Raw genomic sequence first — 17,889 nt, 5'->3', positions numbered from 1 at the left:
TGTATGGTCTCTTGTTGTCACATTTGCAATGATACATCTGGAGTTAGCGCTGCAAGTGAAGTTATCTTGCTTCCGATTCATTGAAGAATGCTTCCATCTCCATGACGTAACGACCCCTTCTTTAATTGTAATACGTCGCCCGGGGGCAGCGCCTCTTACCCCATACCATATTCCAAGGATTCCAAGGCACACGTATATCTGCAAGTTTCAGAAAACATTATTACTCTCTCAAATAACATTTCTCCTGAGGGACATATTCCCATTTTTCCACTCCCGGTTTCATTACAAGGAGAGCCTTATCTTTCCCGATTGCAATCACCTCCGCTGGTTCCGGAGGTCCTTTAGGATTGCTAATCCAGATTTTGGCTATGGACAGTTTCCCAATCGTCAAATTGGGGGTTACATTATCCCTCCACTGCCCATATTTGTCATCTGTAGTTAGTTTTTTAAGGGCCTCTTTCAAAAGTCCATTCATCCATTCAATTAATCCCGCTGCCTGGGATAATAGGGCATGTGATATACCCATTCAATATTATTTTCCTTAGCATATTCTTTTATCTGCCCTCCCGTAAAATGTGATCCATTATCAGTTTGTATTTGTAAGGGCATACCATAATACTGAATAATCATGTCTAAAGTCCTTAGAGTGCTCCATTGTGACGCAGAAGCACAAGGGAATGCTAGTAATAATCTACAGCAGTACACATATATCTACATTTACGACTTTCGGGTAACGGTCCTATGAAACCCATTTGCCAAATCTGGGCTGGCAAATCGCCCCGTGCCCCATTACCTTATGTGGTACTTCCCGTTCTTGATATGTTGACACACCGGACATTTTCCGATCACATGTTAGATCAAAGGAATCCCTCGTTCCTGAGCCCACCTGTAAGTAGCTTTTTCTCCAAGATGTCCACTTTTCTGATGTGCCCAAATGGCTGTACTTTCCAACCATTCTTCCACCTTAGGAATTTCATTAGTAGTTGTTACAGAAATGGTAGCTGCAGCATCTGCTTGGGAATTAAACAATCGTTCCATTGAATCAACAGGCATATGTGCATCTACATGAAATACTGACACTATTGTCTCCTGTACAATTTTTTCTATGTCTTGCCACAATTCTTTACCCCACAGTTAACCAATTATGGGACTTCCACCCCATTAACCATGTAGCAAGACCATTAGCGACCGACCAGGAGTCAGTAAAAAGATATCCCACTCCCCATTTCACTGGGGATTCATGAGCATATACTGGCTTTATGATTTCCAGCTCTCCGTTAGGAATATTAGCTATTTTTTCGTGCAAAATAGCTACCCCATGCTCACCTATTTTAGCTCTTTGGGAAATGTACCATTTCCATTTACTTTGTTCCTGAGCATGTCCTACTCTATTTGTCTTGGGATCAGACATTACCCATTGCATAATTGGAATCTGTGGTCGCAATAGTACTGTATGACCTAAGGTAATCTGTTCGGTCTCAGCCAACGCCCAATAACATGCTAAAAGTTGTTTTTCGAAGGGAATATATTTTTCACCTGCTTCCGGGAATTTCCTGTTTCAGAATTCTAAGGGTACCCATTTCCCACTTTGTTTTTTGCCATAATGACCAATTAGCATGCATTTGATTAATAGATACATGTAATTCCACTTCCCCCTCTCTCATGGGCCACAAATCTACAGCGGTCTGTATGGCTTGTTTAGCATTTTCAAAAGCAACCTGCTGTTCTTCTCCCCACATAAACTCATATTTTTTACTAGTTACCTTGTATATTCTTTGGAGTGGGAAAATCTAATATTTTTCGTTTTGCTTTCTCAATGATTTCCCTAATATCCTCTATTCCACTGAATTCCTAAAAATTTTACCGACGTTGCCGGTCCTTGTATTTTTGTTGGATTTATTTCCCATCCCTTCTTTTTCATATGGTCAATTAATAAATCCAACTGCCCTTTCTTAGTTTGTATGTCAATATGTCAAACTCATGTAATTTACTATCTTGCTCTATCTGTACCTCAAGCTGAATTTAGAGTCTGACTTCTTTCCCTTATCCTGCATCTCCAAAATTGAGTCCACAGGAAAATGATAGGAGTCCGGCAGGGCTGCTTCTCTCCTTCTTTTTCATTATAATTTGTTTTGTTTCTTAAATATATGCCTTTCTGACTGTCTGTTTTAATAATTACACAAATGTATTCCTACCCTTTTTCATTTTGTTTCGGTACGTTCCCCAAACAAACCGGAAACCTTATTTCAGACAATTGGTCTGTGTATCAAACGAACTGCTGAAAAGTCCGCGGCCAGTCTACAAGCAGTGCTGACAATTAGTCCCTGCTTTTCACTACAACAAAAGGCACATCCTTCCTTAACACGTCTCACAAAGCTTTCCTCCACATTCTTGTACGTTCGTTCTACAGATTATCTCCCTGCTTTTAACCATCTCTTAAAGAAACAAGGAAAAGAAAAAAAAATTCAGGCTACATCAGGCAAACAGCTCCTAAATTTTTATCCATAAACCCTTTGGTTCCTTGCTTACATTATTAATTTCATTACAAGTTCCTACATTTAAATCCATAATTTGTTAATATTTAAGCATATTTTAAATATCGATCCCTGTTTTTGCAACATTCGTAGAATTGCAGACAGACTCCATGCTGTCTCTCTCTATTTTTTCTCCCCTTCCCCCTCCCCTCTGCCTAGTGAACAAAGGAGAAACTCAAAAAGCCCGCCGTCAAGCTCACATGATAGCATCGAAGGAGGAAAAAGGTGGGGGTGAAAATCCCTCCCTTTGCAGTTTGCTCTTTCAAACAAAGGAACTTTTACTCCAACATCCTATTTACTCGACCGCGCCTTTTCTTATATTTTGTGGCAGCAATATGAACTGCTAATACCCAGCTCCTTCGAGCCAAAGCAACTACATCACCCGATTTATCGGGGCATTTTTTCTAAACTACATCACCCGATTTATCGGGGCATTTTTTTTTTCTAAACTACATCACCCGATTTATCGGGGCATTTTTATAAAGCTTGTATAAAATCAAGTGGTTCTGCCCTTCCCAGAACCCAGAGCAACTACATCACCCGATTTATCGGGGCATTTTTCTAAAGCTTGTACAAGATCAAGTGGTTCTGCCCTTCCCAGAACCCAGAGTAACTACATCACCCGATTTATCGGGGCATTTTTCTAAACTACATCACCCGATTTATCGGGGCATTTTTATTTCTCTAAACTACATCACCCGATTTATCGGGGCATTTTTTCTAAATTTGTACAAGATCAATTGGTTCTGCACTTCCCAGAACCCAGAGCAACTACACCACCCGATTTATCGGGGCATTTTTCTAAACTACATCACCCGATTTATCGGGGCATATTTCTAAACTTGTACAAGATCAATTGGTTCTGCACTTCCCAGAACCTTTTCCCATGACTCTGCTAATCCATGATTATTGGCTAGTTCTTGTGCTATTAAATTATACGGTGCCTCGATCCAGCTGGGCACCTCTGTAGGTTCTTTTGAGGATTTCTCTCTCTTCCTGAACATTCCTGTATCACAAGAGCGCTCAGGTTTTCTTTAGAGAAATCCTGCCGACTATGCCAATTAATGTATTACTATTTAAAAAGGCTTACCAAAGACCTTCAGTCACTTTCCGCACTGGACAGAATGCCAGGAAATCAAAATAGTATACATATTAAGTTTTATTACATATATACAATATTTCTAGCCATAATCATTGATTAAGTACAGAGTTTGAATCAATACATTACCGGTTATCACCACTCCATCGGGGGACCACAATTAGGAGGCTTATTCAGAATGTCATCACATAGCTCGTCAGCAATGGAAATGTCCCTCCCTTACAGGTAACTTTCCTCCATTAAATTGTACTTTTTCCCCATCCCCTTTTTCCAGATTGGATATACAAACGCGTGCTTACCTCATGTTGAGAGGGTAATCCCCAATCAGCATGTCTTGAAAACAACTAGCTTAGCTCGTGGGTTGTATACCCAGCCCCTCTTTATGGATTGGATACTTTTTCCCCCATCCCCTCTAGCCAGATTGGATATACAAATGCGTGCTTATCTCATGCGGTGAGAGTGTGTTTCTGTCAAGCACCTATCATCAGGTGCTGAAAATTCCTAGCTGTGCTCGTGTGCTGACAGTGACCTGCTCTCATAATAGGCAGTTTATCAGCAGGTGCTGAAAAATTTCTGGCCTTGCTCGTTCTCATAATACTTGTGTTTCCCTGTAACAGCTATCATGGATCCTAGGCAGTGTCATTCAATATTAATAATCCTTTCATACCATACGTTTCACATTCGTATCACACATCTGCATATGCAAACATTGTGAATCCAATGTTAAAAGGGGGGCCAGAAAAATATTGAAAAGTAGGGAAGATAAGATGGAACCCTGGGGGATACCATAGTAAATGAATCAGAAGATGTTGAGTTAATACTACCTTGGAGGAACAATCTGTAAAAAAAGATGAAAACCAGTCCAAGACCTAGTCTTTATTCCGATTTCACACAGACGAGACAGAAGAAGCTTATGATCTATCGTGTCAAATGCCGATGATAGATCTAAAGAAATAAGTAAAACAGACTGGTGATGGTCGTCATTGAAAAACTACGCAAATATGGCTGGGAGGTGTTTCCTCATGCTCCCTACAGTCCAGACATGAGTCCACCAGACTTCGACCTTTTTCCAAAGTTGAAACAACTTTGCATGGACATCGTTTTGCATCTCTGGAAGAGCTTTCTTCTGACGGTACACGTGCCATTTGGCAACTGAACAAAAACAGTGTCTTGGATGGAATAATGAAGCTTCCCAGACGTTGGAACTCGGTTATTGCAAAGCAGGGAGACTATTACATTACATTAGTGATTTTTATTCCACCATTACCTTGCAGTTCAAGGCGGATTACAGAAGAGGATTTCTGGACATGTCCAGAGGTGTTACAGAATAGAGCAGGTTGCTTCAGAGGATTGAAATGTTTCATATGGTGTTAGTTAGTCTTCATGGATTTCTTGAATAGCAGGGTTTTTATTTTCTGAAAGTTTTGTAGTCTGAGATCGCAATTAGTATATTGGAGAGTTGGTGGTCTAGTTTTGCTGCCTGTGTGGCTAGAAGGCCATTGTACAGTTTTTTTCCATTTGATGTCTCTGATTGGTGGGTATGTGAATGGTGTCTGGGTTCTCCTGTGTCTGGTTGTGGTAGTTTGGATTAGGCGGTTGTTCAAGTAGGCCGGGATTGTAAGGATTGAAAGATTGTAAAGAAATACTTGAAAAAAAATAAACGTGTAAATAAAAAAAAGTGTGCATTATTTGTGAAATGACCCTCGGATATACTGATATTTGTCCAATATTTGCTTTTTTCTGATCTGAAGAAGAGTTACCTTCGAAAGCTCATCATAAAATGCATTGAGTTAGTCTAATAGTCTAATGCATTGAGTTAGTCTAAAATTGTAAACCGTTTCTATCCCATATACTGTCAAATGTATCTTTATTGTAAACCGCTTCGAACTTCACAGTATAGCGGTATATAAGAAATAAATTATTATTATTAATAAAAAAGGTATCATCTTATTTCCTTTGTTTTTTTCTTTAGTTCTTTATATTAACATACATAAACAATGAGATGTAGTTTTCAAATTTAATGGCACCTTCAAAGTTCACGTTTCTTGAAACAATAGCATTTCTATTAAAAAAAAAAAATCAAATAGCTGCCAAAATAAAAAAGCCACATGAAACATAACTGAACTGTTTGCAAGTGTTTAAGAGAAGAAACAGGGAAGCCAGGTTATTGTAGTAATCAAGCTGGGGCAAAAGTTCAAGATTCCTTTCCCTGCTCCTCAACAATTCCACTAAAAAAGATATTTGAATCTACTGTTGAATTCCAAACTCCATACATTTGGAATAAACTCCCTGCATATCTGCAACATATCACCTCATACTTCTACTTCTGGAAAACACTTAAGACATATCTCTTTTCCTTATAAGATAACTCTAGCTATCACATTTAACACTACTGATCTCTCTTGCCTCATTCAGTGTTCGTACTGTAATGCTGTACTAAATCTTTTGTTAGCCGCATTGAATTCTTTATGAAAACCTGTGGGATATAAGACCTGTATAGTCCAGTCCAGTAGAGATCACTGTGGCACTCTATCCTCCTCCATTTAGAAAAAAATGTCCATTTAACCCTATCCTCTGTTTTCTTTCCAATAGCCAGTTCCTAATCCATAACAGAACATTGCCTCCTATCCAATGACTTCAATTTTCTCAGCAGTCCCCCATAAAGAACTTTGCCCAAAGCTTTCTTAAAATCCAATATGTTACATCAACCTGTTGACTTTTACCCACGTTTATTCACACCTTAAAAAAAATGAAGCAAATTGGTGAGGCAAAACTTCCTTTGGTTGAACCCATGCTGACTCTGTCCCGTTAAACCATGTTTGTCTCTATGTTCAATAATTTTATTCTTTATAATAGTTTATACTGTCTTGCCCAGCAATGAAGTCAGGCTTACTGGTCTATAATTTCCCAGATTACTCCTGGAACACTTTATAAAAATTGGCATTATATTGCCTATCCTCCAGTCTTTAGGCACACTGATAATTTCAACAACCGTTTACAGATCACTAAAATTTCATGTTTTGAGTCATTCAGTACCCTGGGGTGTATACCATCCATTATAGGTGATTTATCACCCTTTAATTATCAGTTTGGCTCAGTACATCTTCCATGTTCACAGAGATTGTTCATGTCTTCCATGGAGAAAGTGAATAAGACCTAAAGAAGAAAAGATCGAACAGTAGAGGAAATGTGGGTATTAAATGTCATTTGGGATCCAAAATTACACCTAAGTAATGCATCGAGTCCACTAGTGTGATTGGAGAACCTCATAATTTGGGAGTAATAGCAGGATAAGAGAGACTCCCAGTGACCCAGAGAGCCACAGTTTTTGATAGATTATGCTATGAATCACATGCTGTTCTGGTTTTCACTTGTTGTTTTCTCTGGCTGTTATATTTTTTCTGCGTTTTTTTTCATACTGGCTGTATGTGCCCTTTGCAATTGCTAATAAAGATAAATTAAAAAGAAAAAAAAAAGGAATAAGTTTATTGAAAGAAAGTCATTAATCAGTAGTTCCAGACAGCTTTGAAGATTTGAAAGATCCTGTGCAGAGGAGTTCTTAGTAGAAATAGCTAAAACATCATCAGCATAGATATACAATCTAACTGAAAATGATTGTGTGAAAAGTGTCAAGCAGAACTTTGAGAAACTAAGACCAATCTGTGAGAAATTCAGCATTTTCATGTTTTAAAAAGGTAAATTGCAAAATTTGACTATCTTGGTCACAAAGGCAAAATTTTATGGGCAGAAACATTTTCTATACGTTTAGACATGAGTGATTAGGAAATTACACTTACTGCCCAGGAACAAAAATTGTGTTACCTAGTGTTATCCAAAAAGAAACATCATTGAGGGTTCAAAATTATATATCTATTATTTTGGTACATACCAAACATTTTACATGGGAACTTAAGTACAAAAATGGCTCTTGAAACTTTCTTGCCACAAGGCAAAAAACTCTGCAATGCAGCTCAGTCTTTTTAAACATCAGGAAATATTGAAATCTTACCTCCCAAAATAAAAGCAATTGACAGACTTATTCCTAAATTCCTCTTAAGTCCAATCCAACTAATATGAATTTCAGTTCTGGCAATAAGCCCTTCAATTATTTGATGAAAAAAAGTTTACAAAACATGATCTCTGTTGTGACCAAATACAAAGGTTACAAGCAAAGTCATTCTGGAGAACACACCATTATCAGATCCCTCCAATACAAATGATAGACATATGCAAGAAATTTTAAATATATCTCCCAGTTCCCCTTCATCTCTTTGTTCTTGCTTTCTATTGACTCTGAGGTCCATGCTGAGAAACCAGTAAATAATAAATTCTGCTCGCTGGTGGGAAAGCATTATCTGAGAACTTAAGAGATTCCTTCAGAAAATTCTGGAAAAGTTCTTTAGCAGATAAAATTCTACTTCAAAGAAAGTTTAGAAATCTTAAATTTACTTGCTTCAACATTTTCTATTTTTTAAGTTTTCTGTGGAGCAATGTCTTATCTTGAATAAGATATTTGAACTGCTTTAATTTGTTCCAACTCAATACTCACGTGAGAAGATTAACCAAAATATTCTTGCTAGATTGAACCTTACCAACGGTCTAAGACAAAGTCTTTACAAAATTGGTACAATAGTGATGTAAAGAAGCTAGCAAGTTCCAGATCGTGTCAAGTGTTACCTCTGTTTTTTTAGTCAGGCTTGTAAGAGTCATTGAGGACAACTGCACTCCCCCTCCAACAATGTCCTTGTCTCTCTGACTATCCTGGGCCGCCACCTGGAATCTCTCCCTTCCTGCCGCTGATGCCTCCCTGCCTTACCCCCAAAGCTGACCCTGACACCCAACATGCTCCATTTCCACCCACTGCTGCAGGAGCAGCAGCATTAGGGACGTGCTAGGCGTGTGCAGCGAATGCACTTGGCCAGCCCACAAGCCTTCCCCCCAACGTCAATACTGATGGAGAGAAAGTTCCAGAACAGCCTGCCTTTAAAGTGGGAAAAGGCACTCCCGAGGTGGGTAGATGGCCTCTCATGTAACCTATTTGCATAATCAGGAGCAAGTATAGAAAGATTAAGGTAAATGTACACAAGTAGAGTTACAGAGCTCCCACTTGATACTGTTAGTCACCTTCTTGGGATCCTCAAGAGGAAGCAGTCCATTTCCAATTTGTAATTAGGCTTGGAGGTTAGATCTATATTATATCAGACCCTTTATTATTATTACAATTCTTGATATAACACAACATATCCACTATGTAGTTTCTGTTCATTTTACAACCAGGTAATTGTATCAGGTACTCTTTAAGTGTTTATCCCTGTCTCAGCGGACTTGCAATCTAGCTATGATAATGTCTTCAGTTTTCTGAGACTGAGCTAATTTTTTTTTAAGATGCCTTCTATTTACTAAATGTCATAAACATAGATCTTGTAAGTTGCCATAAAACTGTTCTTTACTCGGTTTATATATCTTAACAGTGGCAAGCTTTCTGCAGCATATCAGCACTCAGCTGGGATCCCAACAATTGGTAGGAAGACAATTCATAGGATAGAGTTGGTAGGATCTTCCTAACAATTGTTTTACCCAATTGTTCTACATCTACCAATTGTCATAACAGCATTGGAGGTGTCTGAATGGGAGAGGGCGCCCCCTTCCACAGGTGTGTGCCTCTGGTCCGCATGCACCTACTTCTCTTCTTCCTCCTTTCTTCTAGGCACATTTCTTCACAAATCTGCAGGCAGCAGCTGACCCAGGAACCCTCCCTCTGATGTCACAGAGACCCTGCCTCCGATGTTACAGGGAAGGCTTCCAGGTCAGGAGCTGTCTGTGGATTTGTGAAGAAGTGCGCCAAGAAGGAAGAGGAAAAAAATACCTATGCGGATCAGAGGTACATGCCTGTGAGAGGGGGTACAAACTTGGTACTAGGGAGAGAGGGAGAGGGGTGTTTTGGGCCATGGGGAAAGGGGGAGGGTATGTGTCGGGACATGGACGGAAGGAAGGGAGCATGAACAGGATAAAAGAAAGGGAAGGGGCACAAACCTGGGAACAATGAAGGGAAAGAGATGCTGAGGTGGGGGAGGGAATGGAAAGGGAGAATTGTTCAGCATAGGTGAGAGGAAGGAAAGGAAGAAAGATGAATTGTTAGGCATTGGGAGAGAGAATTGTTAGATGTGATGGGAGAGGAGTGAGATACAGATGCATTGGGAAGAGAGATGAGAGGGAGAAATTTGGGGAGGACACTGGGACAGAAAGGGATACGAGAGGGAAGTATGTTGACCATGGTAATGGAGGGAGAGAGGTGATAGATGGAGAAATGTTGGGTAAGGGGCTGGTGGGCAGGGGCAAAAGATAGTTCACACATTCCTAGGGAATGAGAGAGAAATGTTGGATATGGCAGTAGAGGTGGTGGGAGAGATTCTCCCTGGGACAAAGAGAGAAAGAGAGATGGTGGACAGTGAGAGAGAGGGAGATATGTTGTACATGGGGATTGTGGAGAGAGGAAGAGGCAGGGGTGGGGAGGGGAAAAAGAGCATGCTTTGTGTAGTTTAATTTTGTGGTTACCATTATGTATTAGTAAGATTATATTGTGTGTGTTTATGAAAAATCAATGGAAAAAATGTCATTACAATTAGTACTGTTATGGGAGCTTGAGCTGGGTCTGAGGCAGATCTTTTGAGTCCCCCATTGTTAGGATACAACAATTGGTAAGATGTCACAATTGGTATGAATTTTGATTTAAAAAAAAGTTTTTTGATAACGGTTCCTTCTCTAACAGCTTTTATTGTTGAGGATTGAGAGGGAGAGAATTGTTGGACATGGTGGTGGGATTTTGTTGTATTCTGTTTTGAAGTTATGCAGTAGTTTGGGGGGGTTTTTTTGCTTACAATTTGTCTTTAATTATAAATTATGTAAATGTGTTATTCCCTTTATAAAAAATAAAAAAAAACCTAGGTATTACAATCAACAATCAGCTTGTAAATATCTAGAACATTTAATTGGATATCAGGCAGCTAAATTTAGCTCTCCATGAGTTAAGTAATTAGCATGATAACACTTTCATTTAATGTTAATTCTCCACTTTAAGTACCAAAGGAAAAAAAAATCACATCCCAAACCCCCTACCTTCTTCCTATTAGCTCTCCTACCACACCTTTACTTTCACCCTCAACTTGTTTCTGTTCTTTCTCTACTTATGAAGTATATAGTTACTTCCCAGCTTCTTACCTCATCTAGAAATCTGCATTTTTAAGAATATTTAAGCAAGAATTAATAGCTATTTTGTTGTACTGTTTCATAGAACAGAAAAGTCAAAAATGTTCTCAAGAAGAAATTGAGAGAAAGAAACAGGAAGCTCTTGCTAGAAGAAAGATGAGAATGCAGACGCTACTTAAAGATTCTTCACCTACCTGATTATATCGGTATCAAAGCGATAAAGATTGCAAAGATCATATCTGCCTGTGACATTTGGTGGTGTTTCTCTGTGAGAAATGTAATGAAGAGCTGAAAGCAAGCACAATAATGTTTGTTATAGTTTAATAAATTGTTTACAATTGTAAACTGTCTTGATCTCTAAAATGAGGTTTGGATATATGAAAGTAGCAAATATAGCTTGTTTAGTGTTCCGATGTATAGTATTGCAATTTGTATTAAATAACTCCTGTAAAAATGATTTAAAATCGCATTCAACTTAATTGCACTGTCTCTAAAGCTATGTATATATGGTGAAAGAACATTTTTTTTGTGTAATTGATTTTCTTTTCCAGGTTTATGTATCCCATCATCTGTTTAATTTACTATATAAATGTACATACTATATACTTGGAAACTGAAGCTAGTACGCATCTGTGCCACAAGGACAATTTTAACAAGGTCAGAATAGTATGTATTGATTTTGAAGATGTTTAGCAACGGTAATAATGTTTGCACAGTATTCTCTTCTTCATCAGTTAAAGCAGCAGCCCTTCAAGATGTGTTACAGCTGGACATTGGCTTTTTTATTATTTTTGTTAAATACTTCTGAGTATTTAAAGGGTCCATAATTAGTCCTTTGTGCATATGAAAATTCTCCAAACTTTGAGCTAGTTTTTGGCAGAGTAATGCATAATCACTCCTATTTTAATAATTCATGGTTTCATTGATAATGTATTGTATACACTTTCTCCTCTAACCTTCAAAAATGAAATCCTCATTTTCGGTGTTATTTTAAGATCAAAAGTGATGCTAACGTTCTGTGCTATTCAGCATGTCTAGTTATAGAACAGTCAGTTCTGTTGACCTTTTTGTATGTGCACAAATAGATGTTTGCATTTAAATTTTTCATTGACAAAACAGAAGCATGTATACTTTGTGAATTTCATTTTCAAGAACTTTTAATAGTTATTTAAAGGGTTAGCCATGTCAATTTTGTACCAAAAATAACTGAAGATGATGGAACATTATTTATCAACCAATTTAGTGAAACATGAGATTTCAAGGGTGAGATTTCAAGGATAAGAATCTACTTCATCAAATTCATCTGACCAGATAGACCCTTGCTTTTCAAGAGCTTATAGTCAGTAAATAGCTAGTCTATAAGATGCTACCAGCCTACTCCAGGTAAGGCTTCATAGGATCACCTTTAAGAGATCAATATTGTACTTAAATGTATATATTTGAGCTAACAAATTTATAGGTGTTCAGCAGATTTGTGATTTAATAAAGTCAGTTAATTTTTCTCTGGTAACTTTTACTCATTGGCAACTTTGAAGGTCAATTCTGTAATCTAGGCACCCACATTTACATGCCATTTGTGCACATAAATGTCTAGCATACTAGCACACAACACCCTTCCTTTGTGATATTAATGGGAAGTAATTCTTTTTTAAATTTTTTATTTTTTAATTTTTTTGCTGGGGAATAGTAACCTCAAGTGGTCACAGTTGTTTGATTTTTGAACTAGTCTTGTCAGCTGTCAGCTTGTCAGCTGAGCTATCACAGGTCATATGTAACCCCTATATTTTTTCATCAATATTAGTTTGTTTTATTTTAATTATATATCCTTATTGATGTTAAAAGTAACCCTATTAGTTGGTTATTTCTTTTCAATAAAATTCTTGGTATAGAAATTAATAGTAGTCACTGTATTTGTTCCTCTCGCTATATTTTCTATAATATACTTAGCTTTCATCCATACCAAGTTGCCAGTGATGTTTACTCTCTGCTATTGGGAACGATAGTTCAAAAATAAAATAATATTGCTCAACGGAGCGTCCCCATTATAAATTAAATACAATAGAACACACATATGCCAAAGATAACCATCAATGACTCATACCAGGTGATAAAACAACCAAATAGAACCCTAATTTCTAACCACTGAAAAATAAAAAGAAAACCCATCCATTGCTTTCTTAACATGTGGAGGGGCATTTTCGAACAGCACATAACGCTCTGCTAACAGCACACCTAACTTTTACATAGCACATAAATGAAAGATGTATGCAGGGTTTAGTTTGGGACACAGGTGGGGCTCCCACTTAATTCATGTAACTTATAGAATACTGGACATTGTGTCCCGGATTCTGTATAGGATGCCCATCCCAGGCTATCCTATACAGAATTGGGCCTACACCCGCCCAAACTAAACCCATTTCTGTAACCGACATTCATGTTGCAGACGCCGGTTACAGAATCAGGTTTGTTTAGACTCAGCCGCTATACTTAATTGCGGCAAGGGATCTCCCTGCCGCAATTAGTATAGCGGCCGGGGCTACAGCCGCCAGTCTCCCCTCTTCCCCTCCCCGACGATCGTGGCAGGAGGGTGGACAACCTCTCCTGCCCACAGAATCCATGATCGCCGGCAGGAAGGTGCTCAATCCTTCCTGCTGGTAGGCCACCCCCATTGACCCCTCGCCGAACCCCCCACTCTGGAACCCCCCTCGGGCTTACCCACAAGCTGGCCAGACAGGTCCTTGCACTGTCCAGCCAGCAGGCCCACCTCCGTCCAAATGAGGTGGGCCCGCCCTTTCCCTGCCAACCCACAGGATCCTAGGACCTGATTAACCCAGGTGCCTAAGACCCCTCCTATGGTGGCCCTAGGATCCTGTGGGTTGAACAGGGTAGGGGCGGGCCTGCCTCATTTGGATGGAGGAAGGCTTGCTAGCCGGATGGTGCGAGGACCCATCTGGCCAACTTGTGGGTAAGCCCAAGGGGGATTTCGTTGGGGGGAGTTAGGGCGTTTTGATGGTGGGGGGAGTGCAGCAGGAGGGGTTGGGTACCCTGCTGGCGATCTTCGGGGACGGGACCTATCAGCAGGAACCTTCCTGCCGGTGATCGTGGGTTCTGTGGGCAGGTGGGGTGGGGGGGGTCTATGGGCAGGAAGGGTTGAGCACCTTCCTGCCGGTGATCGTGGGTTCTGTGGGCAGGAGGAGTTGGGCACCCTCCTGCCGCAATCGGGGGGGGGGGGGGGGAAGCGGGGAGACTGGTAGCCATGGCTGCTATAATAATTGCGGCAGGGAGATCCCTTGCTACGATTAAGTATACCGGTCATGTCTACTTACCATGTAGGCCAGTATTGTGCTGCCCTCATAGTAAGCGTCTCCCGCTCTACTAGGGAGACACGTAGGTCTGCCTAAGTTCACCTAAGGCTACCGTCTAGCCTTAGGCGGGCTTGCAGGCCTCCCTAGACTCCCGGAGGCACCTTTAATATAGGCAACCTGCCTGAGAAGCATATTTTTAAGAAAACATGCCTCCCAAATGGCTGATTAGACAGCTGTAGGACGCCTACAGCTGCCTACAATCAGGACGCACTTTGCAGAATCAGGGGCTGTGTGTCTCTTTTTGCATTTAGGCATCTGTATTTATGCCAGTTCTATGGCTGGTTGAACTGCAGGTGCCTAGTATTCTATAATTGAACTAGGCACCTAGAGTCTATTATAGAATAGGCTCCTACTGCATAGCCTCGGGGCACCCAGATATAGAATTGTCCCATTAGTGTGTTTCCCATATTGCAACTATTAAAAAAAATCTCATAAATAGGTCTGATGGTATAGATGCATTAGTAAATGCAGCTAAAATATTTCACTTACATATCAAATCTGAATTCAACAAGAATACAGCTGTATATACAGATTTGAATTTGAAATGTTTTCTGCTATTTTCCTGGAAGGGCATCAATCACCTGGGTAGAAGGGATATTGACAGAAAAAAAAAAAATATCAAATGAACTAATCTATTTGGCAGTTTTGGGCTTTTACAAATATATAACACAGTGTGTGAGAGCCATGCTGTAATCAAAATAATTTACATGACACCTTGGGATTTATAACAGTACTGGTGTGACATGGATTCAGGAAGAATGTCCTAAAGCATATAAAGCTGGGCTTGGTTATGAACATATTGTGCACCTGATGTGAAATTTTGCTTGCAGCAGTGTGTATTACTACATATTGTCTGAATTTGTAATCTGTAATTTTTTTCTGAAGAAATATACTTTTCCATCTGGATGAGCAACTTTGTTTTGTAAAATAACTATGCAAAAATTAATAAACACCTGTTTTCTAATTTAACAAATATATTTGCTCTGATTTATTGCCTACATTTATTTTTATTTTTCTGTTTTTTTAACTTTATTAAAATTAATATACACATACTGTAGTAGATAGTAACACAGATGATGGCAGATAAAAATCTGCACTTTTCATCCAGTCTCTCCAACAAGGTAAGCTCATAGTATATAATATGATGCAATATAGCATATACCTACTTGATTTTCATCTGACATTGCTATTTTTAGGGTACATACAGTCAAAACCCACTCCAGCTCATCTGGTTCTGTCTAGCCATAATGGGACACAGATCATAAATGTCTGCTCAGCACTGACCTTATTCACCAACTACTGGTGTTTGACAGTGCCACACATTAGCCTACACAGATCTTGTCTAGCCATAACCTGTGCACAGATTATAGGTCTGGCCTTATTTCCCAATTATTGGAGTCACCATCTATGCGCTACTAAGTTTGTTTACATAAACAGGAGAATAACCATACTAGGTCGGACTTATGGTCCATCTAGCCCAGTATCCTGCTTCCAAAAGTATCCAATCTAAAGATAATACCTGGCAAAATCCTAAATAACAGTAAGATTCCATGCTTCAAAGCCCAGAGCAAACAGTAGTTTCCTCCCTGTGCTATGTCAATAGCAAACTATGTACTTTTCCTCCAGGAACTTGTCCAAACCTTTTTTAAACCCAGATACGTTAAATGTTGTAACCACATCCTCTGGTAACAAATTTCAGAGTGAAACTATTCATTGAGTAAAAAATATTTCTGTTTTAAAAGTATTTACCATGTCACTTCACAGAGTATACATAACATAGCATAACATAAAACTCACTTTTATACTGCAAACCAATTCTATTCGGTTCACAAAAGATTTAGTGTACAGGGTGAATATAGTAAGTAAGATTATCTAATTTCCAAAAGATTTAATAAAAATATATGTTTTTCAAGCATACTGAAATTATTGTTATCCCAGGACAAGCAGACAGCCTATTCTCACATATGGGTGATGTCATCCACGGAGCCCGGATGCGGACAGCCTCACAAGCAGACTTGCTTGTAGAAACTTTTGAAGTTTCGAGTCAGCCGCACCGCGTATGCGCGAGTGCCTTCCCGTCCAGCATAGGGCGAGTCTCCTCAGTTCTCAGTTTTCTGCAGAGCTGAGAAGTCCGTCTTTGACTCTCTGCGTTTAACTTTGTTACTTTGTGCCTTCTCTCACCGCTGTTTGTGTTTATTTTTTTCACGAATCGTGTTTCTTTCTTTACAGTTTAAAAAAAAAAGACTTATTTTAATTTTTCTTCAGTGACTGGCAGGCCAAGCCATGCGAACGCAGCCTGCAGGCTTCAACTTCACAGCGGCTCTCTTCCCTCCTAGGTCCTGGCCGGTCACGGGCTTCAAGAGTTGTAGCCAGTGTGCAATTTCTCTCACGAATTGGGCATGCCTATAATCCGAAGTCGTGCGAGCGCTGGGCTACTCTTCAACCTCGAGCCCTTAAACGTCATCGAGTTTTCTTGGAGAAATTCTTTAGCATGAACTCCTCGGTGACACCCTCGACCTCGAGTGCTACCTCGGTCCCGCGTTCCAGCGAGGGTCCTCCTGCTTCCACCAACCTCGAGCCTCATCAGACCGTCCTCGTTTGGATTGTCTTTAGCCTCGAGTACACCTGCTTTATCTTCCTTTGAGCTCCCCTCAGGTCAGATACCTCAGCAGAAAGTTCCTGTGGTGGTCCTCAAGCTTTCCAAGACTTCCAAGTCCAACCACATCTCCACTGCCACCTTGGAGCCTTTAGCCTCAGCAAGTGATCCGGTTTCAGACGCGGATCCACCTTTGCAAGCTTCTCTCCAGACAATGTTGGAGCAGCAATTTGTTCAGTTATTGAGCAAATATAGTTCTGCCTCAACAATGCCTCCTGTAATCCAGCCTGGGCAATCAGCAGTCTCCCGCAAGGTCGAATCTCTGCTTGTGCCTCAAGCTGAAGTTTCACACTCTATGCAAGGAGCAGAGTCTTTGCGAGTGTCTGGATTGGAGTCTTCACACTCTATGCAAGGAGTGGATTCTTTGTGAGTGTCTCAACAGGAATCCACACACTCCATACAAGGAGCAGAGTCTCTGGGAATGCTTCAAGATTTCTCGATCCAAACCACTGAGTTTCGATCTACAGCTTCGAGCCCTATCCATTCACCAGCAGCGTTGCCTGTTTCCATACATAGGGCGAAGTTTCCTCGATCCTTGAGACCTGCTTCCTAGCACCACTCTTGTTGCCGATCGAGGCCTTCATCAAGACATCCATCAAGGCGCAGATCTTCTAAAGAGCAGCCTTCTTCATCTGGGCCTCATTCCAGACCTTCCAGTTCTTCGAGATCCTCAACTCCTCGCTCCACGTCACCGCTTCCGGACACTGAGGAATCAGCTGCTTTCATTACCTCCTCCAAGTCTCCATATTCTTTGGATTGTCACTTCTCCAGAGAGGCTTCACCTTCGTTCTCCGCTCGAGGCACCTTTAGGTCATCGAGCCCTTCTCGAGGCAAGGCCTTGGCGGATCAGCTGATGATCTGGACATTCAGTTTGATGCTGGTTCTAAATACTCTAAGGAGTATTTCAAGTCATGCATATCCTTTCTTCGTTGAGACAGTCTCTCCGCTGGTGGATGCTCTGTTCCTATCTCTCCAGAGGCTTGCTGTTTCAAACGCCCCCTCATCAGAAGGTCCTCACAACAGATTCCT

General features: G+C 40.2%; 1 protein-coding gene across 2 annotated transcripts in view; it reads left to right on the top strand.

Annotated features, from left to right (window-relative positions):
* ETAA1 (ETAA1 activator of ATR kinase) overlaps positions 1-11,960 on the top strand; it is a 49,238-nt gene extending 37,278 nt beyond the window's left edge. For both annotated transcript variants that reach the window (XM_033937470.1, XM_033937469.1), the window contains exon 6: positions 10,925-11,960. In XM_033937470.1, coding sequence (XP_033793361.1) covers positions 10,925-11,037 — 113 coding nt within the window. In that variant the 3' untranslated portion in view covers positions 11,038-11,960. The remainder of the gene's footprint in view (positions 1-10,924) is intronic.
* Positions 11,961-17,889: the final 5,929 nt, after the last annotated feature.

Source organism: Geotrypetes seraphini, chromosome 3 (assembly GCF_902459505.1).
Source record: "Geotrypetes seraphini chromosome 3, aGeoSer1.1, whole genome shotgun sequence".
In the NCBI taxonomy this organism is placed as follows: domain Eukaryota; kingdom Metazoa; phylum Chordata; class Amphibia; order Gymnophiona; family Dermophiidae; genus Geotrypetes; species Geotrypetes seraphini.
The sequence above is the reverse complement of the archived record's forward strand: the minus strand, read 5'-3'. Positions and strand labels throughout refer to the sequence as shown.